Genomic DNA, 22,854 nt, shown 5'->3' with positions numbered 1-22,854 from the left:
ACAGATGAGAAACTGTTCCTTAATTTTCAAAGAGCAGCACTGATGAGTTTCACTGTCTAATGGGAGATGCTGATGGGTTTTTCAACGAAGAGTGTCAGATTGATGAGTTTAGACTGATGACCCTTCATGAAAGGAGATGCCAGCTCCAGTGGGGCAGCACATGCTTAGTGGAAAGTATTTAAACACATGATGGATAAAGATTTTTAACTCTAGAAAGGCATGTATCTAATGTAAACGATATTTCACAAAACAAGTCCAGAGACTGTTTGGAGAGATTTTTAAAGGAAGTTTGAAGAAGTTTGCTATGTTCATTCTTACACATAAAACCTCAGTAAACCAGATTTAACTGTAGCTTGCAAATTACATCAGTAAACTAAGGTTAATAGATTAATGATTTTCTCATGAATGTGATGTATTGGCAAGACACAAACATGAAGGGCAAGAAGGGTGTACAGTAATTGCATAAAAAACAGATTGTTGTATACATTAAGACTATGTTACTTCTTGGGTCTTAAATGACTGGTAGGATGGATTTTGCATTGGTGATGATAGAGACCTGCTAACTCAGACTTACTTTTGGAGCTCAAGCGATTGTTGAATGCAGGAAAGTACAAGAGAAGAAGAGTTCACGGGAGAGGAAAGATTATAATAACCGAGAGTCATTACCCATTGGACCAGGTATAGATTCTTCCTCACTTGATGGAGGAATTTTCTGCAGCACTCAATATTGGCCTCACTAACATGTTCTCATTGAAGCCAATGAGGGATTTTATCATTGACTTCTCTGGTCGCAAAGTTAGGCGAATACTGAGCACTTTTGAAAATCCCAGCCAAAGTCTTTAGAACAAGATGGGAGGTCATATTAAACTTCAAATCCAGACTCCAGCGAGAAACTGCTGAATTGGAATTCATTTGCAAATTGGATACTATTAATTTAGGCTTAAATAGAGACTTGGAGTGGCTAAGTCATTATGCAAGGTAGCCTGTTTCCTCTTGTTTTTTCCTACCCCCCCCCCCAGATGTTCTGGTTTAACTTGGATTTTAACTTGAAGAGTGGTCAGTTTGGATGAGCTATTACCAGCAGGAGAGTGAGTTTGTGTGTGTATGGGGGTGGGGGGGATGTGAGAACCTGGATTTATGCAGGAAATAGCCCAGCTTAATTGTCATGCACATTGTGTAAAGAGTTATCACTTTGGATGGGCTATCACCAGCAGGAGAGTGAATTTGTGTGGGGGGGTGGAGGGTGAGAAAACCTGGATTTGTGCTGGAAATCACTTTAGATAAGCTATTACCAGCAGGACAGTGGGGTGGGAATAGGTATTGTTTCATATTCTCTGTGTATATATAAAGCCTGCTGCAGTTTCCACGATATGCATCTGAAGAAGTGAGCTGTAGCTCACGAAAGCTTATGCTCTAATAAATTGGTTAGTCTCTAAGGTGCCACAAGTCCTCCTTTTCTTTTTGCGAATACAGACTAACACGGCTGTTACTCTGAAAATAGTCTTTTAAGTTATTGGGCTTGAGGCAGGTATTAGTAGGTTCCATTTGATATCTTGTATTATGCTGGAGGTCAGATTAAATGCTCTGGCCTTCCAAGCTATGAATCTATAAAAGGCTTAAATGGGAGACAGGGATCCATGTATTAAGAATGGGAAAAATCCTGCTTTCATTTACATTCAGAGCTGGTTGAATTATTCACTTCAAGCCACTAATCCATTCAGTTTGGCCCTCTCTCTTCTCCACTTAAACAGATCACAATATCTATGAATCAGTCCCATTTGTTTGATGCTTTGTGCAGACATGTTTCAGCCTATGGATTCCTTGAATGCTTTTTGACGCAATCATTTATTTGATATTTGGAATTCGCTCCGTGAGCTGTGATTGGACACAAGTCACATGGGTTTGTTTCTGTTTTCTTATTGGAAGAGCAAACTTTGATATATTAGAAAGTATTCAGCAATTTGACACTGCTAAACAAAAGATCCAATTGCAATATCTAGCCCTCAGGGGCGTTATGTGGACTTGCAACATTCCCTGTAGATTTTTGGGCCCCCTAATCAATGCATGGATTAAAATATAATCACTGAATTGTACTTATGGACTGGTATAATCTTGCTCCATGTACAATAGCTGGGATCCATCTCCCACTATCTTACTCCAGATATTTCAAAAGGTCACTCCCTTCCCCTAAGTTCCATCATAGAATCATAGAATATCAGGGTTGGAAGGGACCTCAGGAGGTCATCTAGTCCAACCCCCTGCTCAAAGCAGGACCAATCCCCAATTAAATCATCCCAGCCAGGGCTTTGTCAAGCCTGACCTTAAAAACTTCTAAGGAAGGAGATTCCACCACCTCCCTAGGTAACGCATTCCAGTGTTTCACCACCCTCCTAGTGAAAAAGTTTTTCCTAATATCCAACCTAAACCTCCCCCACTGCAACTTGAGACCATTACTCCTTGTCCTGTCCTCTTCTGCCACTGAGAATAGTCTAGAACCATCCTCTCTGGAACCACCTCTCAGGTAGTTGAAAACAGTTATCAAATCCCCCCTCATTCTTCTCTTCTGCAGACTAAACAATCCCAGTTCCCTCAGCCTCTCCTCATAAGACATGTGTTCCAGTCCCCTAATCATTTTTTTTGCCCTCCGCTGGACTCTCCCGAATTTATCCACATCCTTCTTGTAGTGTGGGGCCCAAAACTGGACACAGTACTCCAGATGAGGCCTCACCAATGTCGAATAGAGGGGGATGATCACGTCCCTCGATCTGCTCACTATGCCCCTGCTTATACATCCCAAAATGCCATTGGCCTTCTTGGCAACCAGGGCACACTGCTGACTCATATCCAGCTTCTCGTCCACTGTCACCCCTAGGTCCTTTTCCTCAGAACTGCTGCCTAGCCATTCGGTCCCTAGTCTGTAGCGGTGCATTGGGTTCTTCCGTCCTAAGTGCAGGACCCTGCACTTATCCTTATTGACCCTCATCAGATTTCTTTTGGCCCAATCTTCCAATTTCTCTAGGTCCCTCTGTATCCTATCCCTGTCCTCCAGCATATCTACCACTCCTCCTAGTTTAGTATCATCCGCAAATTTGCTGAGAGTGCGATCCACACCATCCTCCAGATCATTTATGAAGATATTGAACAAAACCGGCCCCAGGATCGACCCCTGGGGCACTCCACTTGACACCGGCTGCCAACTAGACATGGAGCCATTGATCACTACCCATTGAGCCCGACAATCTAGCCAACTTTCTACCCACCTTATAGTGCATTCATCCAGCCCATACTTCTTTAACTTGCTGACAAGAATACTGTGGGAGACCGTGTCAAAAGCTTTGCTAAAGTCAAGAAACAATACATCCACTGCTTTCCCTTCATCCACAGAACCAGTAATCTCATCATAGAAGGCGATTAGATTAGTCAGGCATGACCTTCCCTTGGTGAATCCATGCTGACTGTTCCTGACCACTTTCCTCTCATGTAAGTGCTTCAGGATTGATTCTTTGAGGACCTGCTCCATGATTTTTCCGGGGACTGAGGTGAGGCTGACTGGCCTGTAGTTCCCAGGATCCTCCTTCTTCCCTTTTTTAAAGATTGGCACTACATTAGCCTTTTTCCAGTCATCTGGGACTTCCCCCGTTCGCCACGAGTTTTCAAAGATAATGGCCAATGGCTCTGCAATCAAAGCCGCCAATTCCTTTAGCACTCTCGAATGCAACTCATCCGGCCCCATGGACTTGTGCATGTCCAGCTTTTCTAAATAGTCCCTAACCACCTCTTTCTCCACAGAGGGCTGGCCATCTACTCCCCATGTTGTGATGCCCAGTGCAGCAGTCTGGGAGCTGACCTTGTTAGTGAAGACAGAGGCAAAAAAAGCATTGAGTACATTAGCTTTTTCCACATCCTCTGTCACTAGGTTGCCTCCCTCATTCAGTAAGGGGCCCACACTTTCCTTGGCTTTCTTCTTGTTGCCAATATACCTGAAGAAACCCTTCTTGTTACTCTTGACATCTCTTGCTAGCTGCAGCTCCAGGTGCGATTTGGCCCTCCTGATTTCATTCCTACATGCCTGGGCAATATTTTTATACTCTTCCCTGGTCATATGTCCAACCTTCCACTTCTTGTAAGCTTCTTTTTTATGTTTTAGATCCACTAGGATTCCACCGTTAAGCCAAGCTGGTCACCTGCCATATTTACTATTCTTTCGACTCATTGGGATAGTTTGTCCCTGTAACCTCAACAGGGATTTCTTGAAATACAGCCAGCTCTCCTGGACTCCTTTCCCCTTCATGTTAGTCCCCCAGGGGATCCTACCCATCCGTTCCCTGAGGGAGTCGAAGTCTGCTTTCCTGAAGTCCAGGGTCCGTATCCTGCTGCTTACCTTTCTTCCCTGTGGGGAAAATATTTGATATCATGATATTTGAGGTCTGCTGGGACAAAGCCTCTGTCTATCTCTGGGACATGGCTTGATGAGATTGGCAGCAAAGCATTATCTGTTGCAAACCCCTGCTTCTGGAACTTGATCCCTCAGAGCTGGAATTTGATGAGTTTCATATCATGCAACAAAGATACCGGCTTTTGGCTGAACATTTAGTTTGGCTGTTTGGTTTGTTTATTGTTGTCTTGATTTGTTTAATACACTGGGGTGGGTAGGAAATTTTATGAAGAACAGGAACTTTTCCAGCTCTCTTCATTTCTGTATGTTTTAATAACTAATGCTGCCATACAATGCCCAGATGCAGTATTTGAGTTACAGTGCTATATAACACATAACGGGCCAGATTGCGCCTAAAAGACACTCAAGCCAGCGTAACGGTGGGACACATTTTTGCAGGGGCAATTTAATAGGCAATACCTGAAAATTTGTCCCCTATGAAACACAGGAAAATAACCAAATGGACACAACAGAAAGACTCAGGAAACACAGGCAGCTGCACTTGCAGCTGAATGGAATAAAGAATTTATTGAGTGTCACACCTTGTGGTCCTTACCCAGGCAAAAACTCCTGGAAGAGCATGGGAGTCTTTGCCACTGTAGGGAATTCAGCCCAAAAATAACAGAGTATACTTCTTGTGCATAGCCGAGGAGGTTTAGAGTTCTACATCTGCTCCAGATTATGGCGGTCACCTCTCTTTCAGACTCAGAGCAGGTCATCTCATTTCATGAGTGCAAACCCACTGTGCTCATCAGCCTCTTACATGCCCAACACTTCGACCAGTCATGGTAGCTTTTTATAATGCCCTCAGTCCTATTAATATAGCAGGTCTGGTAGTTCCCTCACATGCTCGTTCGCCGAGTTGTCAGCTGAGATCCTCAAGCAAGGAAGTGGCCTATTTATGACAATGAAGTTACTTTTGATTTACATCAGTGAAAGTGAGGAGGGAAGTGGGCCAAATTTCTGATCCAAATTCTCTACTGCTGTATAAATTGGAGCAGCTCCAGTTTACCCAATGAAAGGATAACAACCCCATCTCACTGTGGGAGGAGGGCACGTTAACGCAAAAGTGGAGACTCTCCTATTGGCAATCACTGAGAGCTGTGGCGGTTATAGACACATAATCATGTTCACTGGCGTAGTTCCACTGACTTCAGCAGAGCAATGCCAGTTTCCACCAGTGGAGGATCTGGCCCACATTCTTCCAAAAGCTTTAAAAGTCCAGTGTCAAAATTAAATCTTAAAGCAGAGATACAATAATACCTTATCAAAAAGCACTTCTATGTCAAGGGCTGGAGATAGGGCATCTGCTTGTTATCTGAATCAGAAGGGCCCTTGGGAATGCCAGGAATGATGGAGAGTTACTCATATACCTTTATAATTAAAGCGAGGAGGATTTGATCTGGAATTAATATTTGGAAGCATCCCTTTGTAGCTTGATATTGCAGTAACCTAGGGAAACGTTTCAGGATTCACACGTTTAGGCACCGTTATATAAAATGGAAGAGTGTTCTTATAATATATTGCTATATAATGGAAGAGTGTTCTTTGTTGATGTGCATCTGGCAAAAAGAAAGGCAATACAGTTTGAGCTTGGGGGGAATGTAGTGAGGCGGTGTGGCCTCCCACAGATGCAGAGGGAGAGGAACCCCTCACTGAGCCCTGGTGGGTGGAGCCAGGTCATGCTTACCCCTCCTACAATGGGTGGGACAGGATGTATTAAAGGCGGGTCTGGGAGCACAGTTGAGCTGGAGTGGACCTGGTTGTAATAAAAGTGTGCAGATTGCATGGAATGGGGTAAACCCTTCATCAGTGCACAGCTTGAATGGGATCAGGTAACGGTGTGTTTGGAAGAATCCTATTCCTAGACCTTTCTGCAGATATTTTAGAGACCAATCCCCCCCCCCAAGTGCAACTCCATGGGAGGAGAGAATCTGAGGCTGTGTGGGTATGTGCCTCAGCTCCAGTGAGTTTACTGTGCTCTGATATAGAGGGGACAGGTGCAGGCTACAGACAGGGGCTGGAAGCAGTGGGCCTGCCAATGTGTTACCATTGCCTTTCACAGGTCTGGGATGTTCTGGGAACTATCACGGTCTTGGTGCTTCTGTGGGAGGACCTGGGCTTTGGGTGTCTTCCTTCTTCGCATAAACAGACTCTTCCCAGCTACTCAGGTTGTACCCTGATGGAATGATATCCCCCATCCTATACAATTTGTCTTATTAGTCAACCAACAGACGTTGTAATTATATAAACAATACAACAACAATCCAGGTGAAGGGAGCCGCTGTACTATACAAAGCATGGGAAACCTCCAAAAGCCAATCACCTTGTTCATTGCTCTAAAAGATCTGCTGTAGTTCAAAACAAGAATTCTTTCAGGGACGTTCTATGGCCTGTATTATGCAGGAGGGCAGACTTAGGCCTGGTCTACACTTGGGGAGGAGGGGTGGTCAATCGAAGTTACGCAACTTCAGCTTTGTGAATAATGTAGCTGAAGTCGAGATACTTAGATCTACTTACCGCGGTGTCTTTGCTGGGGTAAGTCAATGGCTGACGCTCCTCCGTTGACTCTGCCTGTGCCTCTCGCCCTGGTGGAGTACCGGAGTCAATGAGAGAATGCTCAGAGGTCGATTTATCGCGTCTAGTCTAGACGCGATATATCGACCCCTGCTGGATCGATCTCTGCCTGTAGATCCAGCGGGTAATGTAGACAAGCCCTAACTGATTACAGTGGTCCTTGCTGGCCTTAAAATTACCATCTGCCTTATCTTTTACCATCTGCCTTATCTTTCTTGACAGTAGAAGCTGCCAGTCAAATGCTTGCTACAAATTTACCTCCAAAATTAATTATTAGGCGGGCACGGTAATAATTTCCTTCTGAGAATAAACACAGGTTGAGCCAAGTGAAAAATCAGGAATAATTCAGTTGAAATCAGTGGGGTTACACCAGAGTAAAAAATAGTGGAACTGAGTACAGAATCGTACCTGATAACTTTGGCTTATGTCCAACCAGGGAAGCCAATAGGGAAATATCAGTTTATCTCAATTTACTGTTGCATTAACTATCATATTAGATGATAAAGAGGGGAAAACTTCATTGTTTTGTATTTTCTCCAAACGCTACAGCTTCTCATTAGTTGTCCCCCCCTTCCTCCTCCGGGGTTTTTTGTTTTGTTTTGTTGGTTTTTTGTTGGTTTGGATTTTTTAAGTAAATGCTCTTTTTTTTCAGCAGTTTGACTTTTTCCACTGAATTCCTGATCTCAGATACTCAAAAGGACATGGTCAGCTTCTTCTTATGATTTTAAATTGCAAGATTATCTGCTTAGAAGTTATAATCTATAATTTGGCTTCGAAGGGCCACATTCAGATATACATTTTAAAATATGTAATATATATACATTTAATATACATTTTAAAAATAATAAACATGATGATGATGTAGAGATATAATGGTAATTAAAGTCAATAGAACTAAACTGATTTATACCAAATGAGAATCCTGTCCAAAATAGGCACCACTTTTTTGTCCCCATACTGACTTTCCAAGAATAATCACACTGCCCAGATACTCTTAATTTCATCATCCATCAAAAGATGTTACAGGTAAGTGATCATAATAAACAGTAGGTATGTTTCCCTGATGACCAAGAGAATTTGCACTATGTGCTGGCTGTTTCTTTCCCAAGCATTATATTGATACAAAATCACTACCATCCACCCAGTTCTAATGAGATATTTTATGAATGCTTTCAGAGTAGCAGCCGTGTTAGTCTGTATTCGCAAAAAGAAAAGGAGGACTTGTGGCACCTTAGAGACTAACCAATTTATTTGAGCATGAGCTTTCGTGAGCTACAGCGGTATGCATCCGATGAAGTGAGCTATAGCTCACGAAAGCTTATGCTCAAATAAATTGGTTAGTCTCTAAGGTGCCACAAGTCCTCCTTTTCTTTTTGTGAATGCTAAATCAGAGATCTCACTGAAGTGCTACATTTCATGTTACAGAGGTTAAAATACGATCGCACCCTTCAATAGGGGAGCTGTAGTCATACATCATCCAAGCCGTTTCATCTATTTAACTTTTCTATATTCTATTCTATTTGTAGCTGGAGATCTCGGGGGTTCTTCAGCTCCAGTAGATGTGGCAGTCATTGGAGGTAAGTATTGAAAGTTCCATTAGTACAGCATTTCTCAAAATGGGGTCTGTGGACCGCTGGGGATCTGCGAGGGTATTCCAGGGGGTCCACAGGCCCTGCTGATCAACTCCTCCTCTTCCCTCCTTCAACTCCTCCCCCTTTCTCCCAGTGCCTCCTGCATGCCGGGGAACAGCTTTTCAGCAGCATGAAGGATTCACTGGGAGGGAGGGTGAGGAGCAAGCATGAGGCGCACTCAGGGAAGGGGGCAGAGAGGCAGGGAAGAGGAGGGGCAGGGGTACAATGGGGGTGGGAAGAGGTGGGGCTTTGGGGGAACGGGTGGAGTGGGGGTGGAGCCTGGGGCTGAGCGGTGAGCTTGGGGGGTCTGTGAAAATTTTTTAATCAAAATGGGGGTTCTTGGGTTGCTAAAGTTTGAGAACCTCTGCATTAGAAGAAAAGAAAACAGGGCTCTTGTCGTCATCTTATAAAATCCCATGCTTGGTCAGCTTTTTATAGACAACACTGTGCAGGTACTATGCAGTATTCAAAAATGAAATCAGAAAAGTCCCAATCCAGCAAAACACTTAAGCACAGACTTAATTTGGATGTTTAATGCTGAATTTTAAATTTTCTGTAGTATTCACATGCGTAAACTTAAGCATGTGCTTAAATACATTGCTGAATTAGCGCACTCTCTCTCTCTCGCTCCTTCTCAGGAGACAGAGTGTTACTATGTTCTATAGAGTCACCGACTAGAAGGGTTAAATCTTCCAAGAAGCTTCAACCCAGCCTCTAATTTTTTACCCATGGCCAACTGAGGAGAAAAGTGATAGAATTTAGACATCTAATGGCCTGAGGCCTGATTCTGATCTCATTTATGCCGGGGGAAGCAGGAGTGACTGGAAGAGGTGAATGGAGTTACACTGTGTGTGAGACTGGCATGAGAACAGAATCAGGACACTTAAATCCAACATTTGCACCTGCAGTTACTTCACCTGCCATTGCCCGTGCATCATTTGTTACAGAGGTCACGTTTCAGGTGCAGAATTAGGGGGAATTTTAAATATATGGCCATGCTTTCCCGGAGGGAATAAAATATTCCAGGGTCTGCCTGGATGTTAGGGTTTCAATGCACAGGGGCTGTCCAGATGTTAATGGTAATGATAACACCTCGCTTTTCTATAGCTAGATAAACTCAGACTAGCAATAAATGTATATTTTTACCAGTGAAGGTAATTAACCATTGGAACAATTTACCAAGGGTCATGGTGGGTTCTCCATCACTGACAATTTTTAAATCAAGAGGAGATGTTTTTTCTAAAAGATCTGCTCTAGGGATTATTTTGGGGCAGTTCTCTGGCCTGCGTTATACAGGAGGTCAGACTAGATAATCACAAAGGTCCTTTCTGGCTTTGTATTCGCTTTGGCATAATATGTCTGCAGAATTTCCAGTCTTGGAGTGGGATGATGCCACTGAGCTGGTAATTCATTGCTTGCACTCCAGCACAGCTCACCTGTACCCCAAAATCCAGCCCTGGGAAGCGGAGAAGGAGGTGAAAAGGGTGATGTTTAGCCTTCCCCTGACTGGTATCTGTCTTTCACATACCTCACGGTGCATCTGGAAGGGATATGTATGGCCACTAGAAACCATTTCCCTCTCGTCTCCGAAGAGAACGACTTTATTACCTTCAAAAAGAAAAGGAGGACTTGTGGCACCTTAGAGACTCGCAAATTTATTTCAGCAGAAGCTTTCGTGAGCTACAGCTCACCTCATGGGATATTCAGGGTGACTCCAGTCAGTGACTGGGGATCTCAATTCTTATGGCTTAAGGTTTCCCCCTTTTGAAACCCAAAGCAGATCTGGCTTCGTAGGGAGCAGTTCCAGAGCATTGCCCGGGGACTATGTGACAACTGGTTGTAGCCATGGGATGTACTGCACCCCACGGATGGCGCTTCCTGCAGTAAGTGACTGGGGAGCAGTAAAATGCAGGGGGCCTAATGAGGACCAGGCATGCTGAAGGCTCAGAGAGGAGCGGTTTTGGGGGGCCGGAGGAGCTGCTTTGGGTTTCAAGAGGGGGAAACCTTAAGCCATAAGGATTGAGATCCCCAGTCACTGACTGGAGTCACCCTGAATATCTGATGAAGTGAGCTGTAGCTCACGAAAGCTTCTGCTCAAATAAATTTGTTAGTCTCTAAGGTGCCACAAGTACTCGGGTGCTTTTTGCGGATACAGACTAACACGGCTGCTACTCTGAAATCTATTACCTTCCACATCCATCTGTGTCTAGATTCCAGATCATGGCAGAACCTCAGAAATTGACTCTATGTTGAGTTACAGACCTTAGTGACCCACAAATGAGGACACTCGCCCACAGCTCAAAGAACGAATACTCGGGCACGCTAGTGAACTCTTACCTCATTGAGCCAGCTCATTGCTGGTGTAAATCAGGGTAGCTTCATTGATTAGTGCTCTTCCAATTTATAGCAGCTGCTGATGTGGCCCATTATTTTTACAAACATACAGCAACACATTTCCTCGAGTTCTATTCACGCCCTCATACATTTAAACTAACTACAGTTGTCGGATTAAATGAGCAAAGCACTGTACATGGAGAAATGTATTATCCTAGTCTTTTGATTTTCTTTGTGTTTGTTCACTTCCCTGCTAACTCGCTCATTTCAGTAATGCACCAGGGGTATCCCAATCATTAGTGCAAATTAGTGAGGTTCTGATGTATTTCCCTCAGATTCTAGCTCCTGTAACTTTAATTTCAGCTTCCTGTGAATCAGTGGAAGGGAAATTGAATGGTGCTTTGTCTTAGGCTTATTAATACTGTGCCATATCTAAAGCCTATTAAAGCTCATTGTGTCAAGGGATACCAATGTAGTCCTAAAAAAATTGATAAAGCCTCTGTGGAATCACATTATTATTGTAACCGCCACTTCTTTACATGAGCAATTCTCTTTCAGAGCAGTAACTTCAGTCATCATAAAAGCTGGAGGAACTAGTTAACATAATTAGGTACAAATAAAATGGTCTCCTGCCTTAATCCTGGAAGAGTTGCCAAAATTCTCCCCTCACCATTCATGCCAATATTCTCGTATTACTCACCCCCATTCTCATGTCCCTACAAGTGAGCTCAGGCTCACTCTGCAACGAAGAGATATCCTTGTAAAGTCCATCCACCCTTTTGCTATTTTGGTATTATGCACTATCATATGTATCATATGACTTTTAAAACAAACGTTGTATCTGTGGATAATCTAAGCACTATACCCAGATGTACAGACACTCTTCTCAACCTACGTATTATAAAATATTTTAACATTAGCTTAAATAAAATTTGTAAGTATGACCGGGTCTTTCCCCCCCTCTGAGTTAAGACAATCAATGCTGCTCATATCCTTATCTAAGGGCTACTTGGAGACTCAGTGTGTGGCAAGTCAGGGTATAAATCTACAGCAGACTCGCTTGCCGTGTACTAAGTGGCAGCTACCACACACTAAAAGTCCCCTAGTGCGCTTTGACACATTGCTGTTTGACATACTGCTGCAGTACGTCAAAGAGCACTATGAAACTTTTACTCCATGGTAGCAGGACCAAGACAGGCACTTAGCGAGTGGCAGATTTCCTCCCTGGCTTGCCACACATTAAGTCTCTGTGTAGACATGACCTGATTGCTTGTCTAGTGGGACAGACTTTTCTCGTGTGTGTTATTACAGATTTCATACAGCTCATACATTGCATACACAGTCTAAATACGGTTAAAAATGGACTTTGCATGGGGTGATGAGCACAGAAGTCAGGAGAGGCCAATTCCTGCCCCTTGCCTTGGATCCAGAACGTGGGACAGACCCGGAGTCACGTTGGCGTCATCCTTTGTGCTTGGGATTTGCCCAGTGGGTCTGCATCATTCATAGACCGGCTAAGCATGCTTATGCCTTAGTACTGCCAACTCTCATGGTTTTGTTATGACTTTTGTAATATTTAGCATATTCCTTAAAGCCCCAGCCCCTGGAGTCATGTGAACACAGGATAATCTTGGCCATCATTATAGAACAAAGTAAGTTTCTAGCCATCCTGGTTGCAGGGAAAAGTTTAATCTGTGACCTGAGTGCAGACCAAAGGCTCAACACCCAAAAGGCAAATAAAAAGCCCAAATACATTATGTTAAAAAAAACATGACTTTGAAGCCAGTCTCATTATTTCAGGAGAGAGCTGACTTATGAATGCTTGGGGTTGGCAGTACTGCTTAGAATCATAGAATATCAGGGTTAGAAGGGACCTCAGGAGGTCATCTAGTCTAACCCCCTGATCAAATCAGGACCAATCCCCAGTTTTTGCACCAGATCCCTAAATGGCCCCCTCCAGGATTGAACTCACCACCCTGAGTTTAAGCAGGCCAATGCTCAAACCACTGAGCTACCCCTCCCTCCCCAGCATCTCCTTCCTGGCTCTTTGCTGCAGAAAGAGACAGCACAGGGAAGAGCTCTGAAGCGCCAAGGCATGCAGAGTTCCCCATGGCTTGGCTTCATACTCCTGCAGCAGGAACTGCAATGGTACAGGTTCTGTGCAGGGCCTTTTCACATGCACGTTCAGCATGCCTTTAGGAAGTAGAGTTTCTGGTCTGATAGAGGCATTGCAAGCTATTAGCTAGTCCTGGGGGAGCAAGCATCTACACAGGATTCCTCATTCATCTCCGGCGTCTCTTCACCAGTCACTAGAAACTGTCTTTGTTTAATTAGAGCACAGGGATGTGGAAGCTGGTAAATACAGAACAATGTAAGGACATCAAGGGGTCTGTTCCTACCCCATGCGGGGTGCCACCTTAGAAACATTCCATGCCTTCAATTCCTCCTGAAGTCACAGGGAGTTGAGAGCATTCAGCATGGTGCACGATCAGAATCACCTGGAAGTAAGTTGAATTAGCACCGGGGTGCTAACCAGCTCACACATTTTTTCCCTTTGGATTGTCTTGTTTCTTCTCAATTTGGGATGAATTTGTTTCTAAGTACTGAATATCAACCAATTCATTTCGAAGCAGTCTGAATTTTTGCATAGATTTCTGCAGTCCTTTTACTCAGGCCTGGATTGCTGAAATTCTGTTTATCAAGATATTTATATAGACCCCCCCCCATCCCTGCTGTGTCTGAGTGTATTATGATGTATTATCCATATACTTGCCCCCTACTGAATACCCCCGGTTCCATTATGCCCCAGGGTAAAATGTAGGCTATATGTTATCGCTCACTAAACAATTCAAATGGTTCTTCCCTGCTAGGTGTCATTGCAGCGGTGGTTATTGTCCTAATTTGCCTGTTGATCGTGATGCTCAGATACATGTACAAGCACAAGGGCACCTACCACACGAATGAAGCAAAGGGAACTGAATTTGCCGAAAGTGCAGATGCTGCTCTGAAAAATGACCCGGCTCTCCAGGAGGCTGTGGATGAGAGCAAAAAGGAATATTTCATCTGAGCGCAAAGGGAATCCACACTGAGACTGTCTGAGTGCTTCTTTCCCCAAGGGAATCAGTCAGAAACACTACATCAACGAAAGCACTGAGATATGGATATTGCAAGGATAGAGGCAAGCATCCTAATTGAAATGCTACTCCCCCCCGCTTCCCATGAAGAACAGAACACCAGATACCTGGCTGTTGATTTTATTAGCCACAAAGCTGGTCACAGTTGAATTCAATATCAGATCAGAAGAAACAAAATCTCAGTCTGAACGATCAACTGATACCAGATAATGAAATCAAATGTCAGACCTTGACATTTGGTCAAAATAGCAGATGCCAATGGAAGACATCCTCTTAGCGTTAATGATGCCTCCTACATCGATATTATACAGAACGACCTGAAAATGCATTTTTTAGTGGTAATAGAAAAAGTGTTAAACCAGATAAAAGCTGGGGTTAGTGGAACAAAAATTGGTCTATAGTCCAGAATTCTCCCCCCTCCCTTAAATGTGCACTTTGCCAGGTGTGATTTTTTCCCTTTCTGTCCCTCTTCCTTCCCCACCACCCCACACTTTGTTTTTAAATCAAGGACATGACACACACAAACCCTATAGGAAAAATATGGAACATTTAAGAGCGAAGTATTTTTATTTTTAGCTAGCTCTGCATGGTGACTTGAGGATTGGAAAGTGTTAGAATTTACAGTATATAGTAGGTAATAACCACTAAACTTAAGAAAATGATCCCAAATAGCTATTAGGCTCCTTTCCTGCATACATAGGTAGGTCAATAGTTATTGGCTAGTGCAGACCTTCTGAAACAAATGCTCTCCACTACTAGATTTGGAATGAGAACTCTGGCCCTGGTGTTTATTTGTTTATTTCACATTGGAGAATTCTTTCAAAAACCTGCTGACATTTGGGAGAATGGAGTCAGAATGCGGACATAAATAACAGCTAGAAATGTACCTGTAATGCTACCTTGGAGCAGTTTGTCCATTTGAATCCCATTCTGTCGTATTGATCTTTCTCTCTTTTGTGCCCCTCCCAGCTTTTAAATATATCTTGGTTTTCAGGCAGCCTCAGATACAAAAAATTCCATTGAGCATTGGCTCTTTAAAAAAATAAAATGGACGTGATATGTAAAATGAAATCTCCTGTTCATCACATAAGAATTCACTGTGATGAGTTTATTCACTCCAGCAAGCCCTCTGTCTCACAGAAGCCAACAGGTAGTCCTGGAAATAGGATTAATTGTCCTCTGCACCTGTTTATCACCAGCTAGGTTTATGCCCTTAACTATCCAAAAGGAGGGGGTGGGGAATAATAAATAATAAAATGTGCCTTCGATCAACTACCCTGTTTTAAATCAATAGTTTTCTATGTTTTTCCTGTTTAAAAAAATATTATAGGGTTAGACGTCTACAGTTGTGCTTTCACAACTTGGTGGCTTCATCTTCTCCAAAGATCTTCATTTTATGACACTGGGAGCCAGACTGGCTCCTAGAGCCCAGCTTAATACACCAGCGTTGGCCATACAACCACTAGAGGGAGACCAGATCTCCAGGAAAAACTACTTGAGGAATCAAGTAGATTTGGTGAAGGAAGGGGATAGTTTTGTCTCTTTAATTATGTCCTCAAGGCCACTCAGTGCCTACGGGAGCAGGACTTTGCAGTAGGAGAGTCCTAAAGATTGAATGTTGGCTAATGTTGAATCTTTGCTGTATGCTTTTAACCAAAGAAAATCAAAACCATGCCAACTTACGAAAAGCTTGGGACCAAAATCCACAGACCATTGTACAGCCATATCACATACATCAGCCCACACGATGAGAAAATCCAATAGTCCAGCACATACACAAGTCAAATGTTATGGTGTCATATACTTGATTTTTATATTCGCTTTACCATTTTAATCCTTTCACGACCGCTTTTGAAATAGGAATAAACTTGTATGATTGTTTTGGGCAGAGGAAACTGATTAACCTTAGTAGCGGGTGTACACTTCTGTGCCTGGATTGCCAGAAAAGGAGCTGGGTGGGGAGGAAAGGGGCATCCTCTTCTTGAATGTGCAGAATTCATGTATCTACTCTGAAGTTAAATTCTTCATAGACCTAAAAAAATACATAAGCTTATGCCCTGGATAGGCCCAGGAACCCAGTCTGGAAACAACGTAGACATTCCCTACATTGTGTGAGGTGAGAGGAACAACTTGAACTACATCCCGTGTCATACATGAGACCAGGGAACCCCGCCCCCCAAAAAACCTTCCAGGAGGCCTAGTGGGCCAGGCCCTATTAAGCCTTTTCCTTAAAGTAAACTTCCTGAGTCAACCGTATAGCCCCTTATTTCTATCTTGCATCAATCCAGCCCACATCAGCCACTAGCTGTGGCTGCGAAGAAGAACTTATTCAATAAAGGTTTGTTTGAAGCCTTTCTAGTGGCTGACTGGAACTGTAGTAAATTCTCATCTGAGCAGCCATCTTCTGGATGGACACACAGCAGAAATGAAGCGGTGGTGGGAGGTCCATTGAGGTTGCAAGGAACAAATAGTTTTTCAAGGCTTGGGATTGTTACTAAGCTACTAAGGAACCATGGGATACTGAACAGCTGCACAAGGTACACCAGGCTGTGTTTTTATTTGTTATGGGGGTGGATGGACCAAGCCAAACAAGCCTGAGAGTCATCTCCAGTTGTGAGGCTGATGGCCATCAGGTAACTGTTAGTCATAAAGGAGTGGTGTAAATTGGCTTCAATGGAGTTATACTGATTTACATCAGTTGGGAATCTGGCTCAGTATGTGACTATTTAGGACCCCAAATCTGAAATGACTGCAACTACTGTCTTTGGCTATGGCCCTCCTTAGTAGGTTACTTCATTTCTGTATGCCATTTTCCCCATATTCATGCAGCCAGCTGAACAATCCAAGTGTACAATAACTACATCATCTACCCATCACCAATGAGCCTTTTAGAATATTTTAGAAAAGTAACTTTGGTGCTAGTTATGTTTTCAGTTGTTGTTTTTTCACTGTTTTTTTTTTCAAGTTCAGAGGCTTTGACTCACGCACCCAGAACAGAGAGCAGAGCAGGGATCTGAGGGGTTTTTGTGTTTGACTTTGTAGGAATCAAAGATTGCTTTGTAAAGAAAGAGCAACATTTAACAGTATCATGAGACTGGCAGAGCTCTAAAGGCCCAATCGCTCATCCTCTACCCACACAATACTCCCACTGTCTTCAATCAGTTTGGCCTTAAATCAGTGCATTCCAAAATTCTCATAACTTTTTGGGCTAATTTGCAAAACTCCCCTCTCTGTAAGCCCCATGCTGTGCTAAACAGAACACAGTTTGCAATACAGAGGTGCCTCGGCGGGTGGCTGTAACTTTGGATCAAAAAGAGCTGATAGATTTTTTAAAACAGCACTAAAATGGTTTTCAGTTAGTTACTCACTCCCATTACTCTGTAGCCACCAACTCAGGAAATAGGACACATTTTGTATGAGCGAATGCCAACTATACATTTGGTACAGAGCTGGGTGGTAATTTTTTGACAAAACTGTTTTCTGTCATAAAATGCCACTTTGTCAAAACAAACTTTTTGTGGGAAAGGGTTGATTTTGACAAAAAACTTTTGTTAGGAAGTTTTCTCGGGTCCAGGATAGAGTTTCTGGTCCAAAACCAGAAACACTCCAGAATATTCTGCTGCTTGAATTCACCTGGGTCCAAGTCCTTACTCCAAATCAGTCAGAGCACAGTTCTGAGTCTCACACACCTGAGCTGAGTGACTAAGCCACTAGGCTATTCTGGGGCAGGGTAATCTAGCTCTCTTTCTTCTGGGTTCCACCCTCCCACCAAAAAAAAAAAAATTAAAACAAAACAATCAAAAAACAGTCTTGGTTTCATCCCAGTGCAGAATGGGAAATTTTTAGAAATCTCAAAAATTTCCACAGGATAGGAAAGCCATTTCATGCCCAGCTCTAATCTGGTACAGATGCTCCTGGTATAGTGCTCTGTAATAACCGACAGCCATTGGTCCACCAGGGACCACTTTGTACATAATGCCCCTGTTCCAAAGCACCAGTCGGATTTTCAGTGCCTTTGAAACTTTGTATCAAATCCTCAACTATTCACTATTTTTCAAACTGATGCCGTTGTGGTTGCATTAAGGCTTTTTAAAAATAAGATAATCGCTAGTGTTAAGAAACGAGGCTGATAACTTAATTAGAAAAACGTGTCTGGAAAGATTCCTGTTGATGTCAGTGGGCTTTAGATTGTTGGCCCTGGAGATTTAAACATGTCTCATTGAAACACTGTGTTGTTTGTGAAGAAAAATAAAGCCATTTTCAAAATCCATCCTCAAGTCTAGATTAAAGTGAGTTACGTGGACACCTGTTGCTCTACTGGATTTACATGGTACCAACGCCTGAGCTTATGCTAATGTTTAGTCTAGGGCTGTGCAAACATTATAGGTGCTTAGCTATAATGGTGTAACCCCATTACCAGCGGTGGTGTTACACCGGTGCTACTGAGAACAGAATTTGGCCCATTCAGTCCCAGTAGCGGCCCTGCCTTCCGCTGTTGATGGGAATGCTTACCTAAGCATTCCCAGATGCCAACCACTATCGGTGCCAATGTGGGACCATCTGCCAGCATTTCGGCACTGAAGCTGTGCCCTACCCTTTCGTTACATAGTTAGTGTTCCCAGCACCTTGGCCCACTTTCATCAGTGAAGGTGAGGGAGTAACAACCGAGAAGCATGCATCCCATTCTCTTTCTAGGCAGTTGGTCAATTTCTGCCAGATCTCCTGCCCCATGCAATTCTATTGACTTCAGGGACAGTATTGTCAATCTGGCCAAATAGACACGCAAGCCCACAGATGCCTTCTGAGGCAAAATCATTAGGAGTAGAATGCAAAGCAAACTGTCTCCAACCAGGGACAATGCCTGTGATGCTTTTCTGTCCAGTACCTGGGAGCTGGAAGACTCACAAAAGGTTCCAGAATCCAGGTCTTAATAGCTGCAGTACTAAAAGACGGCAGAGCTGCCTCAGGACAGACAAAGGAAGAGCTTCATCTCTAACCTGTTTTGACTCATAAAATGACTGAATGGCACTGTTGTGTCTATTTATCCCTACCCAATTTCCATTGTAACCAGCCTCCTGTGTAGAAGGGCACCATTGTGTTATTGGGCCACCTTTCAGGCATTTTCTTCACTGCTTTATCTAGTTTCAAGTAAACATGGCAAATTATACTTAGGACCAAACTGGTCTGTGGTGCTGGCCACGCTGGATACAGGACACTGGACCAGACAACTCAGAGACAGTATGGCAATTCCTATGTTCCAGATGGGCTTAGGGTGTAATGTTATGGGTTCAGTGACAAAGTTGTTGGGTTCTTGCATAGTCTTGAGGTTCTATGGCTTGTGTTATACAGGAGGTTAGACTAGATGAAAAACAGTCCCTCCTTGACAGAACAAGGAGTAGTGGTCTCAAGTTACAGTGCGGGAGGTCTAGGTTGGATATTAGGAAATACTTTTTCACTACGAGGGTGGTGGAGCACTGGAATGCATTACCTAAGAAGGTGGTGGAATCTCCTTCCTTAGGAGGTTTTTTTTAAGGCCCGGGTTGACAAAGCCCTAGCTGGGATGATTTAGTTGGGGTTGGTCCTGCTTTGAGCCGGGGGCTGGGCTAGATGACCTCCTGAGGTCCCTTCCAACCCTGATATTCTATTATTCTGGCCTCAAAAATCTATACATTTAAATCCACAATTATTCTACCAATTTCAACAGTTACTTTGGGATTACACCAGAGTAACCAGAGCAGAACTTGGTCTGTGGCATAAACAAAGCTGGAAAGCCTTCGTATTGTAGATTCAGAAATAATGCTTACTGGATCCTGCTTGTGCTTCTCCATGTGAGATAACTGCGAATTGCTTGTCAGAGTCACTTAATCACACTTATCCTATTAGCTATATTTTTTATCATAGTGAGCAAAAACCGCAAGCTTGCCAAAAGCTAGAGATCAGTCATAGCTTAAATGCCACCCTGCCATTCACATTAGAAAAAGAAAACCTGCTGCTGCTTAGATCTTTTCATCTTTCATTACAGACCCTAAATTTGATTTTTGTGCAATTTAGCTCTGTTTTAATGGTATATCTGCAAGCGTTTCTGGGACCAACCCTGCAGCCTGCCACTCTCGATTAGGCTGTGTATTTTTATGGCAACATACAGAAACATCTGGCCACATTTGCTCTCACTCACTCCTGATTTACACAGCTTGGAACTCCATTAACTTCAGGGTCTCCACTGACTTAGTGGAGTTCCTCTGAATTTACCAGTGGTTAAAATAGATTTTAAAATGGAGGGGGAACCAGCCAAGAAGGAGCTCTCTCTATATCGACTGTACCAAGCCAGGGATATGGCCTATTGTCTTCTTGCTGGTACCAAGCATCCAAGATACCTGTGCATATCCCAGACTGCTGAATGAGATCAACGAGGAAGCAGATGAACGTCCAACCTTATGAAGCTTTCTTCATTCAGAAGCCTTGACCTCTGGAGTGTTAACTAAATGCATGACCGCGGAACATGTAGGCAAACATTGCCTAGATAGTCTTGAATGGCTGGCACAAATATTATATTTTTTCCCAACACACCTCCCCCTCCTTCAAAACAAACTGCAAAGAATAAATAAATAACTAAGGGCCCAGATCCTCAGCGGGTGTAAATCAGCATTGCTCCAATGACTTCTGTAGACTTGCGTTCATTTACACGTGCTGAGGATCTTGCTCAATAATGTCAAAGTCTTATAAAACAAAGGATGACAAATCACCTTTCTGTCTTTCTTCAGGGCTGGTGCTAGGACTTATCACCATAGTATCTAAGGTTTTGTTGTCACTGCATTGTTAGCTCAAGTTATAACTCAAGTTTTGCCCCTTAACCAACTCCTGTCCACACACACAAACCTCTAGCTTGAGTTAAATGGTGCTTTAAACCGGAGCTAGCTGGCCCATCCGGCAGGATGGATTGCCCCTTGAGTGCTGCCGCTGATGAGGTGGGAATGCAGCATCTTGATTTACAACTACTCATCAGTTGCCAGTCCAATCACTCTGTGCCACTAATCCAAGCCCTCCACCTGTTTTCAGCGTTGTTTCCCAATGTGGTAACTCCCTCGCGCTAGTCTAGTGCAGGTGGAATAACTTGAGGGCAATAACGAGCTGATAATTGCCATGAAGACAAGCCCTCCGAGCTGAACTAGGTATATATGCAGAACCATATGTACCAAAATGCACTCCTAAGCCTATATCCCCCCTCACAGGAGAGCTCAGTCACTGAAAATAGACATTCAATTTATTTACCTGCAGGAAAATCTAGCGAAGTGGGTTTACACACAGCTATGTGAATCCCAGCTAGCCCACGGGAATAAGCAGCTCTGTGTTCAGTTAGCCTGAACCCATCACCTTTCACCCACAGCAATAAGATTTCATTAGTGCTGTGTGTTTCCAACAGAGCGCGTTGCAGACCGTAAGCGGGAATTGTTATCGTATTAAAAACGAGAGTTAAGGGCCCAGTCCTGCAACTCTTCCAGGTTCCCGTTGACTTCAATATTAATTTGCATGGATGGAAACCATGGGAAGCTGAGAGCAATGACTACAAATTGACAGGAAACCCAGACAATTGATAAGAAAAGCTAAAGGTATCAATGAAAAAAAATCTATGGCCAGTAGGGTTAGGGACAATGAAAAATAATTCTTTAATCATATTAGGAGCAAATGAAATCCAAACAATGCTGTAGGTCCAATACTAGTTAAGGACAGTAAGAGTGTCAATCATGATGGAGAAAAGGAAGAACTATTCCTATTATATTTCTGTTCCGTATTTGAAAAGAAGCAGAATGATATATTCATGTCTTATAGTGATAGGGAAATACTTTCTATTCCATTAATATCTAGGGAGGATGTTAACCAGCAACTACTCAAATTAAATATTTTTAAAAATCGGCAGGACCAAGTAACTTGCACCCAAGACAATTAACAGAATTGGCCAAGAAACTCTGGGAACACTCAGGAAGTTCAATAAGACTGGAAAAAGTTAATGTTATGCCAATATTTAGAAGGAGTAAAGAGGATGACTTGGTAACTATAGGCTGGTTAGCATGACACCAATCATAGGCAAAATGCTGATATGGGATGCAATCAGTAAAGAATTAAAAGTGTAGCATAATTAATGCCAGTCAAGATGGTTTTATGGGAAAAAAAAGTCTTGTCAAGCAAATAATCCTGTGTTTTGATAACATTACAAGTTTTATTGATGAAGGTAACTTTGATGACATAATATACTTTGACTTCTGCCACGCATTTGCCCTCATCCCATATGGCATTCTGATTTTAAAAAATAGCACTATACAAAATTATTGTAGCCCACATTAAATGGACTAAAAACTAGTTTAGCGGATAGATTGCAAAAAATAATTGCAAATGGGGAATCATCATTCTCTGGGGGTGTTTCTAGTGAAGTCCCAGAGGGATCCGTCCCTGGGCAGAATTTCACCCATTGTGTTTATTATTCTTGGGGAAGTGAATTATAGTCCTTATATATCTCAGTAAGAATACACTAAAACAAAGGATAAACCTTTATAACGACTCAGCACTCAGGACATTTTAGTGTTTTCTTTCATTGTTCTTTTTTGTTTCAAGAATATATATCTGCCGGCAAGGGTTTAAAGTGGTATTTAAATAAATGTTTGCAATTCAAACCTACTTTAACCTGACAAAGACGATCATAGAACAATCAGAGTTCACTGATATATGCCTCTACTTCATGGCTATCTCT

At 42.9% G+C, this 22,854-nt stretch overlaps 1 protein-coding gene across 2 annotated transcripts in view; it reads left to right on the top strand.

Annotated features, from left to right (window-relative positions):
• Positions 1-18,381, top strand: part of GYPC (glycophorin C (Gerbich blood group)) — a 41,114-nt gene extending 22,733 nt beyond the window's left edge. The window contains exons 2-4 of one of the 2 annotated variants that reach the window (XM_073305026.2): positions 1,020-1,088; positions 8,539-8,589; positions 13,848-18,381. In XM_073305026.2, the coding sequence (XP_073161127.1) occupies positions 1,067-1,088; positions 8,539-8,589; positions 13,848-14,044 (270 nt within the window). In that variant the 5' untranslated portion in view covers positions 1,020-1,066 and the 3' untranslated portion in view covers positions 14,045-18,381. The remainder of the gene's footprint in view (positions 1-1,019; positions 1,089-8,538; positions 8,590-13,847) is intronic. The other variant, XM_073305025.2, reaches the window with a different exon arrangement.
• The last annotated feature ends 4,473 nt before the right edge of the window (positions 18,382-22,854 follow it).

The sequence above is a fragment of the Lepidochelys kempii genome, chromosome 11, assembly GCF_965140285.1.
Source record: "Lepidochelys kempii isolate rLepKem1 chromosome 11, rLepKem1.hap1, whole genome shotgun sequence".
NCBI classification, from domain to species: domain Eukaryota; kingdom Metazoa; phylum Chordata; order Testudines; family Cheloniidae; genus Lepidochelys; species Lepidochelys kempii.
The sequence above is the reverse complement of the archived record's forward strand: the minus strand, read 5'-3'. Positions and strand labels throughout refer to the sequence as shown.